General features: G+C 39.0%; 1 protein-coding gene across 3 annotated transcripts; it reads left to right on the top strand.

Moving 5' to 3' along the window:
• Positions 1–1990: 1990 nt before the first annotated feature.
• Positions 1991–12277, top strand: scn3b (sodium channel, voltage-gated, type III, beta). 3 transcript variants are annotated; one of them, XM_022220231.2, is made up of 7 exons: positions 1991–2206; positions 2291–2788; positions 4407–4588; positions 4665–4893; positions 7797–7935; positions 10648–10731; positions 11274–12277. In XM_022220231.2, the coding sequence occupies exons 2-6, from the start codon at positions 2734–2736 to the stop codon at positions 10709–10711; spliced, it is 669 nt and encodes a 222-aa protein (XP_022075923.2). In that variant the 5' UTR covers positions 1991–2206; positions 2291–2733; the 3' UTR covers positions 10712–10731; positions 11274–12277. The 3 variants fall into 3 exon arrangements, with proteins under 3 accessions (XP_022075923.2, XP_051814088.1, XP_022075924.2); XM_051958128.1 differs by having other exon boundaries at positions 1991–2788; XM_022220232.2 differs by lacking the exon at positions 10648–10731 and having other exon boundaries at positions 1991–2788.
• Positions 12278–20772: the final 8495 nt, after the last annotated feature.

Below are 20772 nucleotides of genomic sequence, written 5' to 3'. Positions count from 1 at the left end.
GGCTTCCTGTTGCCTTCCTGAGTGTGCAGGCTGTCACTTAGCAGGCCTCCTGTAGTCACCATGGCACTGCATTACTGTTGCTATGGTTTCCTTATCTGCAGGATGTGGTTCAACCGGGCCTGCCATATTTAGTCTGCTTCGCACTGTGCCAGCCTACTGATGATGCTGACAGCAACACAAGAGTGCACTCATCTGCCTCTTTGCTTTTCTTGCTACATTAGACTTTGCACCTTTAACTCTTAAGCATTTTTGCAATAAACCTGTTGATTCCCCCTTTGAGCATTTGTCAACATCTTTCAGCTCTATGACAGCACGGAGTGAAGGTGAACTCATTTTGATTTTGGCAGATTTTTGTATATTTTTACGCAGAAGAAACTCAAACAGAAATATAGACTTACTCTTCTTTTTCCACCTGTGCCAATCTAAAACTGAAGAATAACACTGAAAATCTTGATTTCTATCCTCCTTCTGAGTAATCCTCTTGTTTTTCCAGATGCAACGGCTGCAAGATTAAATATTGTGATGTCATTGTGAGATTATTGTGGCTCTTTCAGACTTGCTGCTGTATCCCAGTTTCTGTTTAAACGTCTTTCTTCTTCGATATGACAGATGATAAAATTTAACATGACAGCATTTCTTTTTATAAATGACTGGCACAATTGGGATAAAAATGCAAGATTTAGTGACATGTAGACCAAACAATAGAAACAGCATCTCTCTTGACTATTTATATGCAAAAACTAAAATAAGACATATTTTTGCATATAATAAGTGATGTGATGAAGTCTTTTTGTGTATAATGTTTTCTCACAGACTTTTTAATACAGAGAGGAGTAAACAGATTTTCCTCAAGAAAGCACACTGTAACACCCATCAGTCGGTCAATGTGAGCCTGCTTTTATTCACATTGGATGTAATGCAAGGCTATAAATCAGAAAAATGCAGAAAATAATGCACCCGTGCATCACCATCACATCCTTAGCTTTTACAATAATGTCACTGTAGTTTTCATAGAGAGTGAGAGAGAGGAAAAAAGTAATATAATTGCACTGTTAAGCAAGCACTTCAGTCCTCTCTGGTGCAGGCTGTGTTGGTGTGATGGAGTGGAACAAGATATTTTCTACATGAATCACTGTAACTGGATTAGATGAAAACCTTTTTGATTTTTACCTCGTGTCGTTAGTGAATTCAGTGATTAAAGTAAGGGAGTTAAAAGAAAAGTGAGGCAGATAAAAGGACCGAACTGAAATGCAGTCTCGAAGCATGCAGTTTGTACCCAAATATAGACAGCATATCACCAGAAAGATCCTGCCCTTTTAAAGCTAAGCTCCAGAGGATGGAAGATCATTAAATTAGTGGGTTGTGTCCCTTTGGTTTCATTGCTGCAGTAAGCCAAAGATCTAAATGAGTGTGTTTGTGTGTTTAGCTTCCATATGACTTCAGAATACAGACGCAGGTTGTTAATAGCAGCATGCTTAAAACCTTAATGTCTGTTTTATGGTTTTATGTGTAGATACATGTAAAAATGCTTTTCAACATGTACACATAGTAAACCTGCTTTCCTATATTCCTGCAGCCCAACCCCTACATTATTTCATACCACTAAAAAGACTTGAATGTACTCAACATCAGTCCTCTTGTTGTTGGTGGAGCTTGGGAAACAGAAATAATGCGAGTAGTGATGTGTAACAAATGAAATGTCATGAGAAAGGGCTTTGCTAGCAGCTATTAAACAGGATTATATAACACATGACAAAGGCAGCTTGGTGGTTGCCTCATTTTAATAGAATAAGCTTTAATAAAACTGATTTGCATTTGTTTGTTTTTTTTACACTCGCACACAATGAAATGACATGCCATGTTTTGTTTGTTTAGTTCCTGCAGCCAACTGAGGGAAAAAAAGCAAAAAGGCTTGCAAGATGAGTCCGTTTAAGGCCTACCCTAATGACAATAATATGCTCATGCACATTGTCGTGTGGGAGGGAGTGACTCACGCATGCGTATCAAAGCCTCTGCTGCTGCCAGCGCTAAGTGACTGCTGAAAAACAAAGGCAGTGAGTCGCGGCTGGGAAATGTCATCAGTCAACCTTAATGGAGGAAAGCAGACGTGAAACAATCAATAGTGTGATTCTTTGAGGGGTGAAATAAGAGAAGTGGTTGTTTTTGTGCTGCTTTGTACGTGAACAGGACTCCAGATCTCGCAACAGTAAGTGACTGAATCGGCTTTTGAGAATCCACAGGTTCCTTCCAGTCGCTTTTTTGAATATATTTTTTTCTGTGTTTCTGGAAGGATCTGAAGTGAAGAACAGCAGCAGTGATCGTGGAAACTGTCACTCCCGTAGCTTTGTCACATCTTGGACTTATTTGTTTCTCCGAGCGAGGGAATGAGGAGGAAGTTAGTAGTTTGCACATAGATGGAGATTTGTTGGAAGACTTGAATTTATGGATTAGAGCCTAAAAATTGTAAACGCCAGTCCTGAAGGTCTTTTTTAAAGGTATTTTTCTAGCTCGAAATCTAGTCGTTTAGCAGACATTTTGGTTTGGATTTTCAGCCGTGGAAAGCAGAAGTTACCTGCGCTCTTGTCTGCCGAGGAGCGGCGCTGTCCGTGGTTCTGAAGTCATCTCAGCAACTCTGCTTTCTCACCCCAGACCTGGTGTGACGACAACTTGAGAAAAAGCAAAAGTTACAGAGACTCCCCTCCACTCCACCAGCGGCTACATACAGCGCTGAATATGATAAGTCAGTACAGAGTTCAACTGCAAACTTTGATACTTGTGATTTTTGTTGGTGAGTATCATTTTTCTGCAAGATGTTTAAATAATCTGACTGATTATGCTTCATGTCTTCCATCAGTTGCACAGATGCATCGGTGAATAATCACAGGCCTTGGAAAATGATTTGGGAACAGTCCAACTGGCTGTGAACTCAAAACCTAGTTTCAGGGCTGCCTCCTGCACAGCACAGCTCAGTGCTGCCAGCATTATACATACATATATATATATATATGTGTATATCTATCTATCTATCTATCTATCTATCTATCTATCTATCTATCTATCTATCTATCTATCTATCTATCTATCTGTCTATCTCCACTGAACAAGAGAACAACAGGATTAAATCATTCTCTAGTCTACTTCCTCTTTTTTCCCATGCTTCTCTGCTCTATTTTCATGTGTTTGTATGAGCACTGAGTGGGGGAAAAAAAAGACAGAGATAGAATCGATGTTGTCACTTGTCACTGTCTGCCCAGGGGGCTTTGGGTTATATAAGAGCACTGGGCCATATGCTGCGACACAAATACAAGAAGTCAGTCTTTGTGCTCATAATCCACTGAATTATTCTCCTACAAATATGTGTTTGTATTCCCTCCCATTATTCTGCCTCCAGTAATTCATCTGTATTTCAATCAATCCTTTCCCTCGCTTGCTCACGATACTTTAGAGCTCTACGCCCTTCCTGCTTTCCCTTCATCCAATTATTCCTCCCACTGCTTGCAAACACTAATGGACAGAGGCCGTCATTAGTGCTCGCTGGTCTGGATGATCTTGGATTTGCTGTCAGTATTGTGACTCAAGTCTCTCCAGTGCTCGCAGAGCTGTATGATTGAATTTATGTCTTTTTAATGCTTGCTCACTTTTGCGTCTGGCTCAAGGTTAGATTTAATGTAAGCGGAGACCACAGGAGGTGATGACCCCCAGTGAGAAAGATTGGGTCATGGGTTTATTACCACAGATAAAAGCTTTGCCTGTCACAGCAATGGATTCTACCAGACACTAGAAAAAGACTGAAAATTCAGCTGCTGTCTGTGGCAATTATTGGCAGTTCTGCTGGACATTTGGGATTTAAATGATGATTTAATGGCTGCATTTTCAAGCAGCCTGTAGCCTGAAATGCACTTACATTTACACTCGGGCTCCTCTCAAAAATGGGAAAACTAGTGCTGCATAGTTCTTGTGCTTTTCCATTTTCAGTGTATAATTGCTGATAAACTCAGCATAAAATGTAACACTGCTTTTAATTTGGGTCTGTTTGAAAATGTACTACTAGTTTATTTGCTAAAAGTCTATGCAAACAATGTTTTTTATTTTAAAAGTTTGGTATGATGCTTCCTCTTTCAATGAAATGTCTATTCCCAATATTTGGTGATTTCAGGTTTCCACATTATTGTTGTGTTAATGCATATCGGATATAAATCAAACTAGCTGCAATGTCACTACATTTTCATGTACTTACACATCTTAAACTCAATTTAATGACGATCCCAGTTTAAAAAAAAACACACACATAAAACAGAAAGCCAAATACCCAATTGGAAAACCAATATTTTGTCTGGAGCAGGACTTTGAATTTGTACATATTGACTGCTGAGCTAAATCTATTCAACATTTCCATGTTCCTGTAGTCCACCCAAGCAGGCCGGTATGTGTCGATGTTCCGTCGGAGACAGAAGCAGTCCTGGGAAAACCCATGAGGCTGACCTGCATCTCCTGTATGAAGCGTGAGGAGGTCAAAGCCAAGACACGTGTGGACTGGTACTACATGCCCAAAGAAGCAGATAAAAACATCACATCCGAAAGAACACATGTAGGTTGCTGTCACATGATATGTTGTATTTGTGGTCATACTAGTGTTGATATGTTTTATGTGTGCTTTTTCCTAGATATACAGATACGAGGATTCTAATCCAGTAGACCTGGAAGGACCATTTCAGGGCCGTCTGAAATGGAACGGGAGCCAAGACTTGCAAGATGTCTCCATCCTAATCCAAAACGTCAGCTATAATGACAGTGGTCTCTATGAATGCACAGTGCTTCGTGAGTTTGAGTTTGGCTTCTTCACTCCCTCCTTCTCCAAAACCAAGAACATCATGCTGAATGTGAAAGAGAAAGGTGCGGCTCATTATAACTTTCTTTCATGTTACTTTGCCCCATTTGTTGCACAGATTTATCAAAATGCTGGACTTCCTATCAGCACCGTAAAATCAAAGTGTGATAAATACAAGCTATTTTAGTAATAGTTGGGGGTTGGTAAAACTGAAAAATCTCCCAAATATCTACCCAGCATTAGTTTCTGTACAGTGTCTTCTTTCCTGCATTGTTTATATTTACTATATCAGCAGCCTTGATGTATGTTAAAGCGTATTCTCGCAACTGACTCAGTGCAAAGAGTTTGCTTTGCAGGTGCAGGACAGCATAACTGACAATTTATCTTCAGCGCTGCACATTTTACCACAGAGACACAGAAACACTAGTCTGCGTGCTGTGTTGACTTCTGTGTACTGAGTGTTCTCTTTGTGCTGTTCATGCCCCTCATTTAATGTTGCATAAAGTGTTTATCAGACTGCGATAAGTGGGTTTCCCAATTTATTATATATTTCCGACTCGTTGTTTTCGCTAAGTGATGCATAAGTGTGAAGCCGGTCTGCCACTAACAGCACCACTTTCCCTCCCCTCCCCCCTCCTTTTCCTGTGACTGTACTGATTTAAGAGGAATAACTGTGTGCTTTGTTTTGTCTGCCTCTATTGTCCATCAAAGCTTTCTTCTGTTGTCAGTGAAGGGGTTAATTCAAACCAGCTACTTTGCTATCTATTATAAGGGGTAATGTATTCTGCTTCCTGAATGCTTGGCTTGCTGAATGTGCCATTTTCCCACCTTGATCGAATATACAACATGTATATTTGGAACTACTTAATTCTCCTCATTTCTTTAACTTTACATTTTCTATACATGCTTGCACATGGTACATAGTTGACTGCAAGATTCACATAAAGATAGGTTACTTGTATGAAAGTGGTTGGCTTGTATCTGTTAAAAAAAGAGTGCAGATTTGATTTGATGATTCTCTGAAAAGCAAATTTTCAAAAATACAGTAGCTCGATATATTTTATTTTTTGCCGTATACTTATTTAAACGCCTCTCCTTCATATTTCATACAACAGTGGTATCACATTCCCAAAGCCTTCAGCCAGTGTGCTGAGCATAGCTGGGTATCATGTTACGGTAATGATGTCCATAGCGTCGTAACATGGATTGGCTCATGACCAGCATAACTGTGCTTTCCCATTGAAAGGATTACACTACACTAATAGCCTCTATTTCTGCCGGTTCTGCAGAATGAACTCAAAAAATCTGTCAGCTGTCTGGTTTAGCAGGCTTTCTGGAATTTGGTACACATTCACTGGCACAGTGGTTCACAGTGGCTCAAAATTATCCTGAAATAACAGACATTAGAATGGATTAGCTCACATTTTTTCCACATAAATGTCAGGTGCACATATAAACATTGAAACAGCTTTTTGCTTGCTGTCATCCTTCCTCTTGTTCATAATGGCCCTGAAATGGTTACTTGGTAAAGTGCTTCCATTTTAAATTACTTGTGCAAAGACATATTTGAAACCATCATTTTCTTAGAAACAAAATCCCTCTTAACACAGTCTGACATAGTGAAGGTAGATTGTGGGTATGAGCTTACTTGGTTTAAAGAAATGCAAGAAATAGTGTTTTTTCTTCCAAAAACACAATCATAATGAGGTGTATCCTTAGAGAAGGCTAACCTATTACTATTACTACTGTCACTATTCTTTCACTGCAGCCCAAAGAAAACACAATATATGGAAAAACAAAAGTGGGGAAGTTTGTACCAAAAAGAATGTGATGGTAAATTATTCCCTTGATAGCACATATTTGACAACAGTGGCCATATTAAACTTAATATCTATATATAATACTTTTGCATGGAACAAGGACTGAGTATGCAGGATAGCAATTAAGTCAGTGGCTAATATATAGGATGAGGAGCAATTACAGTGAGCAAAGACTGTTCTAGTGCTCAAATTGGCAAACTATTATTGCTTTAAACGCACATACAAAAATATGAAGCTATCCTATAAAATAAAATGTAATAAATGAATTGTTTGTAATGTTCTTAGTCATACAGTGGTATATATAAAACAGAAATATGAGGTAGTCATATCTTGAAACTTTAATCAGTTTCATGCTCTGAGAACCACTGTGACTTTGATAATTCATCTTATTTCACACTTAAAGGTACCCTGTGGAGTTTCTGTGTATTTTTGAATTTTTATATATTCACATGTATGCATATGGGATGTGATATCCCGCTAGAAGTAGAAAATTGACTATAGTTTCAAGAAAACATGATTGTAAACAATATATGATTTCATATATTTTCTCAGTGGAGTAAATGCATCCAATATGATATTATAGTTAATTTCAAGGATATAGATAATACAGTTTGGGAGAAAACACAGATTAATAACACACCTGGTTTAGATATATGGCTTCTGTAAAGCATCTTGAGACAAACTGAATTGTTATTGATACTATATAAATAATATTTTATTGAAGAGAAATCGCCATTGGGTACCTTTAACTCTTTAGGTTCTGATATCATTATACCACAGGTATGGTCATAATATTTTGTATGCAACATATTTTGTGTCATTTTTAAGTGTGCCTACAAACAGGATGCTCGTCAGAAAACATGATTTTACTGCCTAATGTTCAGCTACATAGTAATAATGATTGCACAAACTAAGTTGAACTTGTTATTCAGTGAAATGAGAGCAAACTGCTGAAGTACATTGTAGAAATATTGCCTTCTCATCATGAATGATAGTCGTTGTGGGTCAGCAGTGTTTGAATAAGCTTAGCATACTTCCTTAAACATGTGACCAAAGTCTCTCCTGCCCTTTTCTGGACAAAAACTAAGTTCAGAGGAAGGCTGCTTGCTGAATAATACATGTCCCTTGCCGCTGTTCGTTCCCCACAGCCACTGACGACACCACAGCAATCTACTCTGAGATCATGATGTATGTGTTGCTGGTGTTCTTGACCTTCTGGCTGCTGGTAGAAATGGTCTACTGCTACAGGAAGATCTCCAAGTCTGATGAGCAGGCGCAAGACACCGCGTGAGTCTCACACAGCTAAATGTACCGATCCACAGAGAGACACACACAGATAAGTCTGAGGAGCAAAGTGACAGAACAGCAAATTGAAACACTCTGTGTCCTGAACACCAATTTGTTGTGAAATGTCCAGATATATATGTGTATTAACTTTCTCTTTTTTTTTTATGGCTCAGTCAATTGGAAACAGTCAGTTGGAAACAGATGAATGAATAACTGAAAGTGTTGCCTGCTTGAATTTCTGGTCATTGCATAATAGCAATTTGAAATCTCAGAAACTTATCAGGAGGAGAGATTTAGGAGGCAATCAAGAAGAGAGCAGGACAGAGAGAAAGGGAGAGATTCGTGCAGGCAGGCAAACAAACAGACAGACAGACAGACAGGTAATTGACTTTCCACTGCATCTTTTTATAACCCTCTTGCAACAATAATCTGTCTTTTCACTTAGATTGCCTGACAGGCCTGAATAATTCTTAGCACTGCTGACTGCTCTTTTTTTTTCTTTCTAAGTAACCTTTTTACATCCGTGGTGGATTTCCAGCTCCATCAGAAACTGGCTTTTTGCGTCACTTTGTCAGTACTGTCAAAGGCCCAGACGCACCTGTACAGTCAGCTCCCACTGGATTGTCATGGTGTTGACTAAGCCAGTCGATTCAGGTTGACTACTTTTGTACAAGCAATTTATAGCCCGAAGAGAACAATCTCAAATGACTAACAGCACATGTGCTGATCCAGTTATTGTTACTTTGCAAACAATCAGTGCTGATCTCAAATCGGACTCCTTCGGTGACACATTGACCCCAAATACTGCACAATATGTTCTTCACCCTATCTGTGTTTTTGGAGGAGTGAATATAAAGAGGTTGGAGAAAATACAATATAATGGAATAGTATGTATACTCTTGTTGTTGGTATTGAGGGAAGCAATCGTCTTATTTTACAGGTCTGTTATATCCAAATCATGTCTTTATGTACTATTTAACTGTAAAATAAGAGGCCAAAACTGTCAAAAGTGTTCACATTTAAAATCAGTATGTGTGGCTGCAAAATTGCACCATTTTCGTGTCTGCATATTTGCTGAAAAATGTCAATATTTTACAGACATTTATTATCATTTTCAGCATTCCTACAGTTTTTCCACATTACAGTAATCCACTATTACATTTTACATATTTTTGGCACCAATGCTGTCAGATTTTCAGTGTTTTTTTTTAAACATGATTTTATTTCTTTAGTTATTTTGCTTTTTTAAGTGTAGAAATCCTCTGCTAATAATGTAAATTTATTGATTGCCTGCTTTTTCTGGTTTGCACTAGGAATCAATTGGGATTCATTTGGAGTGTCCTAATTTAACATTGTAATTTTCTCTCTGTTTCTAGTGGCCAATTACACTAAAAAATAGAATGTGAGTTCCATCTCTAAAGTTGTACATAAATTATGACCAAACAATGTAACAAAAACAAACCATACATGATAAATATAAATCAATACAACTATAGCACAAACCATGATCTCAAAAAGTACTGAATTCAATAAAAACACAAAATAAAATGTTTCTTTCGTAAGTTCATCAATTGGAAGTGAAGTAGCCACGACTTTAATAACTCACTAATTATTGCACAGCTGTTCAAACATGAGGATCTGCAGTTTTGTCTTGTTTTATTTTTTCATACCCCCCGAAAAATCTAGTTTAATAGTTGATAAGTCATAACAAACACTTTAAAGATGTCACCCTGAGAGGTCTCTCTAATTTTATAGGCAAAACTATGGCGAAATATAAGAATAAAATATGCAGCAAAAGGTCATAAATGTGTTAATTAGTAAATAAAAATTGGCCATGGAAGGTGATTTGCAGTAAGATGATACGTTTAACAGCTCATTTACACCTTCTGACTTATGTTACGTTAAGTATAAAACATATTCCCTCTTTGCCCTCAGCATTTAGATAAAGTTTACTGACCCATTAAGCTGCACATTAAGCTAAGAATGGTCGAATGTGTGTAACACTATAAACCTCATCAGTCCCCACAGCTGAAAGAGTTAATGGGTTGTGGCAAGAACACAGCCATTATTGACCTGTAGGACAATGCATCCCACAGCGGGAAGCTAGGCTGTGCACAGGCCAGTTCTCAGCTATCTGGACTTAATGAATATATATACGACAAGTAGAACATTTTGAGGTTACATTTTGTGATGCATTGGTGCTTCAGATCATATTAGTCATGTTGCTGAAGGGAAAGACTGAAAGCAGCAGCGACGTGTGATAATCTGTCAAAGAACTAAATGAGACTGTATTTGAAACTTGCTGACAGAGCCACAAAACTCTTTTCACTTTCATGAATTTTGCTTCTTCGACACAGGTCCTGTGCAGTTCTGTTGAACTGAGAGCATATTTAGCGAAGGTACTGTGCCTTTTAGCAAGCTGAAAGTTTGCTATTAAAAACTAAATGACCATGTCTAATCTTCCCGATGTGCAGACCGCACAGTGTCTCCCCGGCTGCTCGTATTGCAGGGATGGCTTTTATCTCTTAAAATGTATTCCCTGTGGGGGTGTACATTCATGAATTAGAGGCTAATGTTCATACACAAAAGCTCCGCTGTCCCAACATAATGAAGATTCTTTCATGTTGTACTAAACTGTGGTTGTATGGTGCAGAGAGAATACCACCACCAGGTTTTAGACAATCCTTTGTTTTTCTACCAATCTGCCCACAGGACAAACTACCTAGCCATTCCCTCTGAGCAGAAAGACAATCCAGCTGCTCCTGTTACCGAATAAAAGTGGTTGTCATTGACACGGTATTTTACATGTGATTCTCTCAACCTGATCAAATCATCCTCCCTCTCTCTCTTTCAACTCATTGTTTGTTCCTATATTACTCATAATTGTGCAACTCTGTAGTGGAGTCCTGTTGCTTCAACTCCCTCTGTGTCTCTGCCTGCTTCTTTCGTCAAACAGAGGTATCATTCTTGCCATTTTTGGAAATATTACCCAATCACAAATCTTCCATTTACATTCACTCTCCATTCAGTCTATGACCTATCTCATGTTAAAGGTTTTGTATGCAATATGTATGAAAAGCGTTACAAAGGAGCATGGCAATTTAATTTCAAATGTATACATAATTCAGACACAGTCTCCTGGTGCTCTTCTGCAAAGTAAAGATGTAGTAAATCTAAAATGTATGATACTTTCATGTTTACAATATAGGGCTCCTGAGTTGTAATAATCCTGAAGGACACAGCTGTTTATGTGGATTATATTACACTACATTTATGCATTGTTCCAGATGTTCCACTGGTGATTTAGGATATAAATCATGTACTTCTGCTCTCCTCAGATATTAACCAATCATGAAGAGATGTCATGGGTCGGAGACGGGCACAGACTCCCCATCCTTATCTGTGCCACTATGAAGGTGTCATCACTCCCAGACAGCTGTGGAAATCCTGCCAACTGACCTCCCCTGTGTTTCGACTGTGTCTTGTGAAGAGCCAGTCAAAAAGTCCAAGTGCTCAATTTTTATCCTAATTTTCCTTTCATTCTTTTTTTTTAACCTTCGTGCCAGGCATCTGATATCAAGTGCTTTCACAAATGCAGCAGGTTGAAGGACAAAAATGTTAGTGTTGTGTACTTATCATCAGATAAATACCAGCCACGCTTCATTTGAGCCTGCCAGTGTGTGAACTTCCTAAATATTTTCCTGTTAGTTAGTAGTGCCTCTGTGATTTATATAACCTATATAAACCGATATGACCCAAACTGTCCTACCGTTGTTGGCTTTTAGGTACAACTTCTATATTGACTCAGTAGTACTTGTTTCGTTTGTTTTCTTTTCTTACAATTTTATAGACAATGTTGAGATTTTTCATTATTTGTATTGGCCAAAAGTCTTTTTAAGGAAATTGGATTGCACAGCTTTTATACTGTATGGATGTGCATTTATCTCTGTGTTTCTATATCCATCAATGAAGCAATTACTGCCAACGCTGTACAAATATATAGATAATATTCTATCAAGTCACACTGTTTGTATTTATCTATATTCATCTAGAGGTCTTTGCTATACTTCCCTCCATATAAATCTTTAATCTGTGTTCAGCACTAATGTCAAAGTACATCCAGTAGGTTAAATCTTACTGCATACAGTTACTCAGATTTATTCTTGAAGCTTTGACTGTTGCTGGTGTTCTACAGTAGCACTGCTATTGAGACTAAATGTGTGCCTCTTTCTATAGTACAAGACTGTAGAAATTAATATATTGTGATTCAGTCATACCATGCTGTCTATTACAGATATGTGTGAGTGAGCTGCTTTTGAACAATTAAATGCAATGCATTCCACATTTTGTGTTGAGGCTCTCTCTTGTTTTCTTAAAGCCCTTCTTGGATGTAATTGCTCAGATGCCATTGAAATTACACAATAAAAGGAATCCACTTTTCAGACTTTTACTCTAAAAGGCTGCTGAGAAGAAAACGCAGTATTGACACTCTGCAGCCTCTGTCTTAAGCTCTTCTTATTATCTGTGACTGCAGTGGAAAAGGAAGAGAAGCGGGTTTCACATCCAGCACAATAAGCACCTCTGGTGTTTCCAGCTCTCATTAACACTGCACAGAAGCAGCTAACGAAGCGATTTTCGAGCGATTTTCGATTAGTTTCTACACTCTGTGGCTTTTGATCGTCAGTCTTCATGGAGCTCAGACGTACTATTGCGAAGCAGAGTTTTAATCAGATGGTACAGATGCGCAAGGCCAGACAGGCAGCAAAAGGTGAAAGTAGAGAGAGAGAGAGAGAGAGAAGGAGATGCGGACCGGCAGTTAGAGAGGGATATGATGTACGTTGCTCTTTTCGCTAGCCATGACCCACAGCAGTGACAGATATAGCAGCAGCTGTTGTTATAGCAACCCAGACATGCCTGTAGCAAGGCAGATTGCCTGGCAAAGATATTACCATATGATAGTTGAGAAACATTCATTTACGCAGCGCCATAAAAAAATCTAGAGTGGTTTATTACTAGATATACACAAACTATGAAGAAGACAGTGTGAATATTCGATTCCAGGAAAAGGTGAAGATGCTTCATAGACTATTTGGGACCAGAAGGAATACCTCCACACACTAAGGTCAGGTATACTGTCTTCACTGCAAATAGCTAACCAGTGCACCCTTCGTCCATCCATCAAGTTCACATAAATTGGTTATTGATTGTGCGACACATCCCATAAACTCTGCAACAATATGGCATTATGGCTTTGAGATGTGAATTGTGAAAGTGCAATTCAGTTACCCTCCCCCCTCCCATCCCTCTCCCTCACTTTCTCCCAGCCTTGCAGTGTCTCTCCCTTTTCTCGCTCTATTGTTACAACGTGCCTCCCTGCGGATACAACCCAGTAATACGGCCCACATTCTACTAAAATACGTTTCAATTAAACCACCAGGCCTCTGTGTTCAAGTAAGCATTTCAAGCCGCATCCGACCAAGAAGAAGGACTAGCTGTGACTATAAACACTCTTAATCTAGTGATAATTTTCTTTGTTCATAAATGTAAACATCTAATCACATAAATTATCACTAATGACAGAAAGGGATCTAAAAGCTCAGCTGACCCAACTGATGAAGCAGTGTGATCTTTTTTTGTCTGTTCTGGCCTCTAGTTAGTTATTTTGAAGTTGACTAAAGTGGTTGCAGCTATTTGTCATTTTGACATCATAAAATATGACCTGAAACCATTAATCACACAATCTGCAGTCCACAATGCTAATCTATCTACGGAGGGTCTCTGTCTCCCCCTAGTGTAAAGCATATCATGTCATCACACACTGACATGCAATCAAAGCCAAGTTAGCAATGTCAAGCTCTTCCTCTCTCTCAGTGAAGATTCTCACACCTAAAAACACGCATCCTGTTGGACACCAGGTGGGTGAGATTTTACAAGATGCTGATGATTGCAATGCTATGTAATGAAGTCAGATATTTCAGCTATTAATTTATTGATTATCTGTGTTTGGAAGGAGGCTTGATCAGAAATGCTTGGCTGTGGTCTGAGGATTGACACAACATGCTGGACGCTTGCTGCCAGACATCATCCAGAAACACAAGTTATTGATTGCTGATCAATACTCACTTTGCTGGATGTGAATTCTATCAGTTTTAGCATTAAATAGTTATGATAGATGGGAACATATTGAGTGAGTAAAGTGAATGATTATTATGCTTTGGTTTTCTGATTTTTTTTTCATCTGGGATGCCGTCAAACCTGTTTACTCTCCATCCTCTTTCCTCTCCTCTGCTCAAGTGTCCACTGTGTGGTAGAATCTGAAGGGATTTTCAAAGCACTGTACCACGCCAGGCTGGAGGGAGAAAGGTGTTCCCACAGTTATTCTTCTGCCTCACTGATTTATTTTAGCTGGTTAGGATGAATGCACACATTTTTTTAATGCACACATAGAAACTGAATAATTTCCTCCAAGGAAGCTCTGTGGAGATAACCATAGGCATCCCACTCATAATTATAAACCATCACACATTTCATGCTGTATACTTCTAGACAGGGCTGAGCTGTTGACTTTTCCACACAAAAACAGCCCACACGTTATTAATTCATTTTTTGGAATGTTCAGCTTGATTACAGACTACCAGTCAGGGAGAGAGAAGAGAGATTTTTGCATTCTTATAGAGCTCCCTTTTTGTTGACATCAATTGCAAAACTGGAATCAAGGGCCTCAGACCAAAGACAGAGTTAAAGTCAGAGTGTTTTCATCTGATCAAGCCGTGCTGATAATAAATCAGCAATAATTAGACTCACCTTTGAAAACAAACGATGTGATAGTGAAAACCATATGGTGTATTTGAAAGGTAAGCCAATTAAGAAGAGTAACAGATCACTGAACTGCGTTATGTGTCGCTCAAAGATAAATACCTCCCCAGACACACAGCATTAAACATCAATAATTGATTTGGCAGGCGTTTACAGTCTAAATAGGTCTTCTTCATCCAAAAAAAGGAACACGAAATATGTTCAACAACACATTTAAGGAATGGATTATTTTGGAAAACACACCTTCTTGCTTTCTTGCCCAGAATAAGATGAGAACACAGATAACACTCTCATAAGCTATCTCTGGGAAAAAATACGACTAGAGCCAACAGCCATTTAACTGAGTCCAGTATATAAAATGGAAACAGATGGTGGCAACTAGTCAAGCTCCTGCCAAAACTAAAAGCAACCATCCAACCAACCCAACGAACCAATTTACACCATATTCACTAATACAGTTTAGAGGTGCTAGGACAGATTCAGATCCAGTCTTTATGCTCTCATCTAACAATCCCCTAATCAGACTCTTGCTAATAAAAAGAAAACAAGCCTAAGTTCCAAAAAAATCAAACAATTCCTTTTTAATCTTGAAAGTCGTTCCAAACACAAAGAAAAGAAAAATGTCCCTCTCTGATTTCGCTTCACAGAAGAAAAATTGAACTACTGTTATTATAAGGTCATGCTGAGAAAGAACTTCTGTGCCTTTTTCTCCCCCCATTTTTAACACTGACATGTATCAGATTTCTTCACAAGCCAGCTAAATGGAAAAACAATCATTTGATCCCAGTTTTTGCTTATGAACAGGCGACTTTGTCAGCAGTTACACGACAGCCTGCCTGTGCTAATTGACTACATTAGCACACTATTATTTGGTCAATAATTTTGTAGAGATTTACCTTCCAACCCCTGACTCATACATTCTTCAAAGTTAATTCTTATTATGAAAAGAGAAACCTGCTGGCACAATACTTCATTCAAGCATTTATAGCATCGTTGTCAGCCATCAAATTATACCAGCACCAACTCTGAAGCACCTCTGGAAATGATTTCCATTCCGATTTAGCATAATCTGACTTTGGACAATGTACACAGTCCCCGTGTCTGTATAATTATATTAACCTTGCCTTTGCAGAGTTGTTATCGTCCCCTTGTGGTGTCATTGGCAGAACAGAGAGCGAAGAGGTGGAGGTGTTTGACAAAAAGAGAGCTTCTCCTGACTACTGAATAAGAATCATATCTGCCTCAGGAATATTCATTTTCTGTCATGCAATCCGTCAAAGCAACTTTTCTACAAAAGTTCTCCACTGTACATTTAATTTTTCTAAACTACTGTCTTCAGTGGTAGATTTGTATTCTGCATTTACCTGACTTTAGTCTCCAAGTGTGTGATTGTTGTACAGCAATGCTCCCAAAACCTGCCATGCCTTCTCTTATCTGATCATTCTTAGCACTGTGGCATTTTTGATACTTCTTTGAAGCCGGAACAAACTCAAATGACATAACATGCACAGGAAACGAGCAAGTCGGCGTAGAATCAGCAATAAACCACATGGAAGACTGCTGCTGTCAGCCACATTGTCATCATTATCGTTGCATACATACCGATCAAGCAGTGCTCTACCCATCTGTCGTGTGCATTGCAGAAAGCAAATGCATGTTTACTTTGTTCAAGAAGTATATAGTAGCAGATATGGGGTGTTTTCTTTATCTGCAGTGTGTGTTCCCAAATAAATCACCGAGCCCAAGCCTTTGCATTGTCTTTGCTGGTCATTACACGATAAGGTTTGTCCCTGTGTGCCGATACTGGAAGAGAAAAAACAAAACAAAACAGATAACATGTCCAAAATCCCAGCTGCTTTTAACTTCCAATCAAAACTGTATCCATGAATTAAACAGGAACCCTTTCACTGTATACCTTAACCTTTCCTCTGTCCCAACCATCTCCCCTACCCATCATCCCATCCTTTATTTCATTCACCCGTGTTTCAAACAAGAGGCATCTTTGATTAGCGAGACAAAGAGGATGCCTTAAATAAAAAGACCATTTACAAGTCAGACTGGGAAGCGAGGCAGTGACTGAGCCCTGCTCTCTAATTTGTGATGAGAGGATGTAGCTGGCCCACAGCACAATGACGTCACAGCCCTATTGTTAGTGAAATGAACACCTGGCTGCCAGAGAAGTGTTAAATCACTGCTGTGTATTTAGCCACACCTGAGGCTCGCTGCACAAAGTGACACAAAGCAGAACATTACATTGCAGGCAGGCTGAATTCAAAGGTAACTGTGGCTGAGATGCAGGATGGTTTTTGTTTTATTTTAATCTAATCAATCACCAATCGGTCAGTCAATTAGATTTACTACATGTTCATTGCATGTTGCTATTAACTGTAACATTGTTTCCTGGGAGAAGTAGCACTAACAAGGAAGCATTGCCAAACATAATTATACAAAAGTGGTGGAGAGGGAAATTAATCCTGTGGATTTCCAAAGATTTGTAATTATACCCTGCAGTCAAAAGTTGATAAGGGAGAAGAGAAGGTTTTAAAACATAACCAGACATGTTGGCTGCTTTATTAGTTCTGTACCACAGCCAAGAAAGACCCAGCACGTCTGGTGAATGTGTATTTTAGCTCCATGTTCATAAAGGCACACACACTCTTCACATTTATAGATCAGTCAAGCTAATCGGAAGAAATTAAAAGTTGCACCTCACAAACATAGACTCGCATTTGAAGTAAAACCAAATTATTTCAAACTCTTTAGTTCCCTCTCACACAAGCAGGTTTAATCTGTAGAGGACAGAGTTATAGATGAGCAACGAGTAGTAACAGCTGCTTGTCTCTGCTGCTGTTTCATGCGAGGTAGGAGACCCTTACTGTATAATCAAGCAAAAGCTCCTTTCCGAAAATGTTCTGGGATTAGTTATCTCAGGGTGCACATAACATGGGATATTTTAACCATAACTTTTATCTCTCTAAAATGCAGATCATTTCACATGTGAGGTATTTATATAAGCTGGCCTCTGTGTACTTTGATTGAGCCTTGAAGCTCATCTGGCAGAGAAGAATCCTCTGTGACATAACTAATAATTTGGAGCCACAGCTAATGAACACATTGGATCAATAGCAAACCACACAGCATAGCCAGTTACTGAAGTGTTTTCTTTTGTATCCCTGCAGCAGTTTACCACCGGTGGGAACAGGTGACCTTTTCTGCCTCGACTCGGGTCAGAGGCCTGGAATCAGGAGGAACTGTTTGTGAGGTGCACAAAGTTAGATCAGTGGAGAGAGGTGAATGTTGGACCGACTTTATTGACACAGCCACAAAAACAAAATAAATCATTTGGAATCGAGCAGGACTGACTGGTGCAGTACTGGATGTTTTAGTGTTGGCTGAGGATGGGGAATAGAGCTGTTTACAAAGCTTCTGTTTTAATATTTAAAATTCAGCAGGTAAGTTTACTGTTTAGTATGTTGCGATGTTCCTCCACTAACAGAAGCTAACATTTAGCTACTATTGTGAACTTGCAGCATTTAATCAATGTGCAGCAACTGAAATAAACGTTAGTTTGATTGTTATTTACAATCCACAGTTTCTATGAATCCAATGTTTCTGTTTAAACCTAAGTTTGTGTATGTGTATGCTTATCTATTATATTGAGTTAAAGTTATCAGTAAACTTTTACTTGCTACAGCCTTCTGACTTATCTGTGTAAGAAGCCTTTAGTCTTTCTGTGGCTGAGAGTTTGGTGACAGGTACACAGATAACTGATCCAAGTGAGTGCTGTGACTGCAGCCTGGCAGCAACACAAAACTAGACTGAAGTAACTACCGGTACACAGAAAAAGTCCTCTAAGTTTTGCTTTTTGATTCAGTTTAGTAGTTGCTGAAAAATTTAAAAGCTCTAATAATCAAAATGATGCTTTTCTATCTCCGAATATCCATCCATCCATCCTCTATACACCGCTTTATCCTCACTAAGGTCGCGGGGGGTGCTGGAGCCTATCCCAGCTGACTCGGCGAAGGCAGGGGACACCCTGGACAGGTCACCAGTCTGTCACAGGGCTACATATACAGACACACAATCACACTCACATTCACACCGACGGGCAATTTAGAGTAATCAATTAACCTCAGCATGTTTTTGGACTGTGGGAGGAAGCCAGAATGCCCGGAGAAAACCCACGCATGCACAGGGAGAACATGCAAACTCCATGCAGAAAGATCCCAGGCCCAGATCGGGATTTGAACCGTGGATCTTCTTGCTGCAAGGCGAAAGTGCTAACCACTACTCCACTGTGCAGCCCTATCTCAGAATATGTTCAATATTTTATAATAAATGTGACAAGTTAAATACAGTTTCTTAGTCAGTTTTGATCAGATATGTAGCTACTGAGTTTTGCCTTTACAGGGCCAGACTGTATCACAGTGGGATCGATATGTCTATAAGTAGTTATCATTCAGTGAAACGCAAGCCTGAGAGTCTGCAGCCATGCCAGCAGCTATGTGAAGCTGTGTACAAGGGTGCTTTAAGCTAAATGATAGCATCTGGACGCTGACATTTTCACAGTGACAAGGCTGGCGTGTTGTCAAAGTCAAGGGGACAGCAAAGTCATTAGGATTCATCATCTGGAACCAGATATACAAAATTTCTTGGCTATCTATCTAAAAGCTGTTTCATCAGTTTCTCATTTGTTGTGCCCTTCTGTGTGATTTCTGTAACACAAAAAAAAAAGAAAGAAAGAAATGCCGGTGGGCTCTGTTCAGTATAAGAGATAAAGAAAATCTGAAAGGAGCAGAGAACATTATTAACACAGTCCCTGCACCCAGCCCAGTATATTTTCCCCTGACCACCTTTCTATTGCACCTCTCAGCAGTGCAGATCAAATTCACTTCCCCCAGTGCATTCGACCTACACTGCACCATAAAAATCACTTAACCAAGTGAATTTGATATAGGTTGAATTAGATTGGGTTACGTATTGTGCAACTGTGGAAACAAGAAAAGAAAAGGTGTGATAATAGACCTTGACTGGGACAAAGCTTTTCTGATAAGAGTAGACAAATTGCTTCTCAGCAGCTGTCTCAAACCAATTAACCTGCTGACACCCGCAAATATGATTTTTTTTTTCTGGAAATTGAGGATGGCATGAAACCGAACGTGTGCATTTAACTACTTACTTATGAGGGTTGAGAAGAATAAATAATGCCAGAAATGTGTCTTTTGAGCCTGATTAAATACATAACCGCAGTATTTCTGGGTCTCATTTTTTTCTTTGCTGTCTGCTTTGACAATTAAAAAATAAACATGGTGACCTGTTTTGATCAATAATCTGCATAGGTCATGAGTCAGCTAACCTTAACTACAGGAATCATGTCTATTCAACATTCCTCCTTGGATTTTTTCAGATTGGATGGCGATAGACATTGCTAGCATATATTTTCACAGCAAGTCTTTTTATTAGCTTTGATAATTTGATTTACAAACCATAGGCATTTTTCTGTTTGTTTATGCTCCCATCTACGTCTGATTAGTCCACACAGATTTTCCCACTGTTTAGGCCATTTGGATCCTTTCAGCTGGAGAACTCAAGAGAGCTCCTGGAGCTGCTCAGCATCGCAGCTGTGGAAGTCTGTAGATTTGTTCTTAATGTGGTGCGACTACAGTGCGAAGTACAAAAAAAACAACGCAGCTCGGACCATTAAACATCATGGCTTTGATAAAACTGCAAATTGCCAGAAGCCTCAGACTTTCCCTAATTTAAAGTGATTTCATCTGTAGTTAACCCCCAGTTAATTAAGAATACTGCTAGCTTTTTGGTTATTGCTATTATTAGCAGTTCAGGTGATGTTTGTGTCCAAAAAGAAAAAAAAAATCACGACAATACTGACATTAGTCCTCGAAAACAGAAAATGAACAAAAGGCGAGGTTTTTAATCAACAGTGTTGTGGACCTGACCTGCTGTAACCACTGAGAGGAAAGCCTTTTTTCCAAATGTTTTCTTATTCTATAGTACACTTTA

The sequence above is a fragment of the Acanthochromis polyacanthus genome, chromosome 13, assembly GCF_021347895.1.
Source record: "Acanthochromis polyacanthus isolate Apoly-LR-REF ecotype Palm Island chromosome 13, KAUST_Apoly_ChrSc, whole genome shotgun sequence".
Lineage (NCBI taxonomy): Eukaryota > Metazoa > Chordata > Actinopteri > Pomacentridae > Acanthochromis > Acanthochromis polyacanthus.
Note: the sequence above shows the minus strand (reverse complement) of the source record. Positions and strands in the feature narration are given on the sequence as shown.

Bases quoted from the DNA above. Each gene is read 5' to 3' on its own strand.
- scn3b (XM_022220231.2), top strand. From the start codon at position 2,734: ATGATAAGTCAGTACAGAGTTCAACTGCAAACTTTGATACTTGTGATT. The intron at 4,894-7,796 runs GTGCGGCTCATT...CGTTCCCCACAG, and splicing joins GCTGAATGTGAAAGAGAAAG to CCACTGACGACACCACAGCA. The intron at 7,936-10,647 runs GTGAGTCTCACA...ATCTGCCCACAG, and splicing joins GAGCAGGCGCAAGACACCGC to GACAAACTACCTAGCCATTC.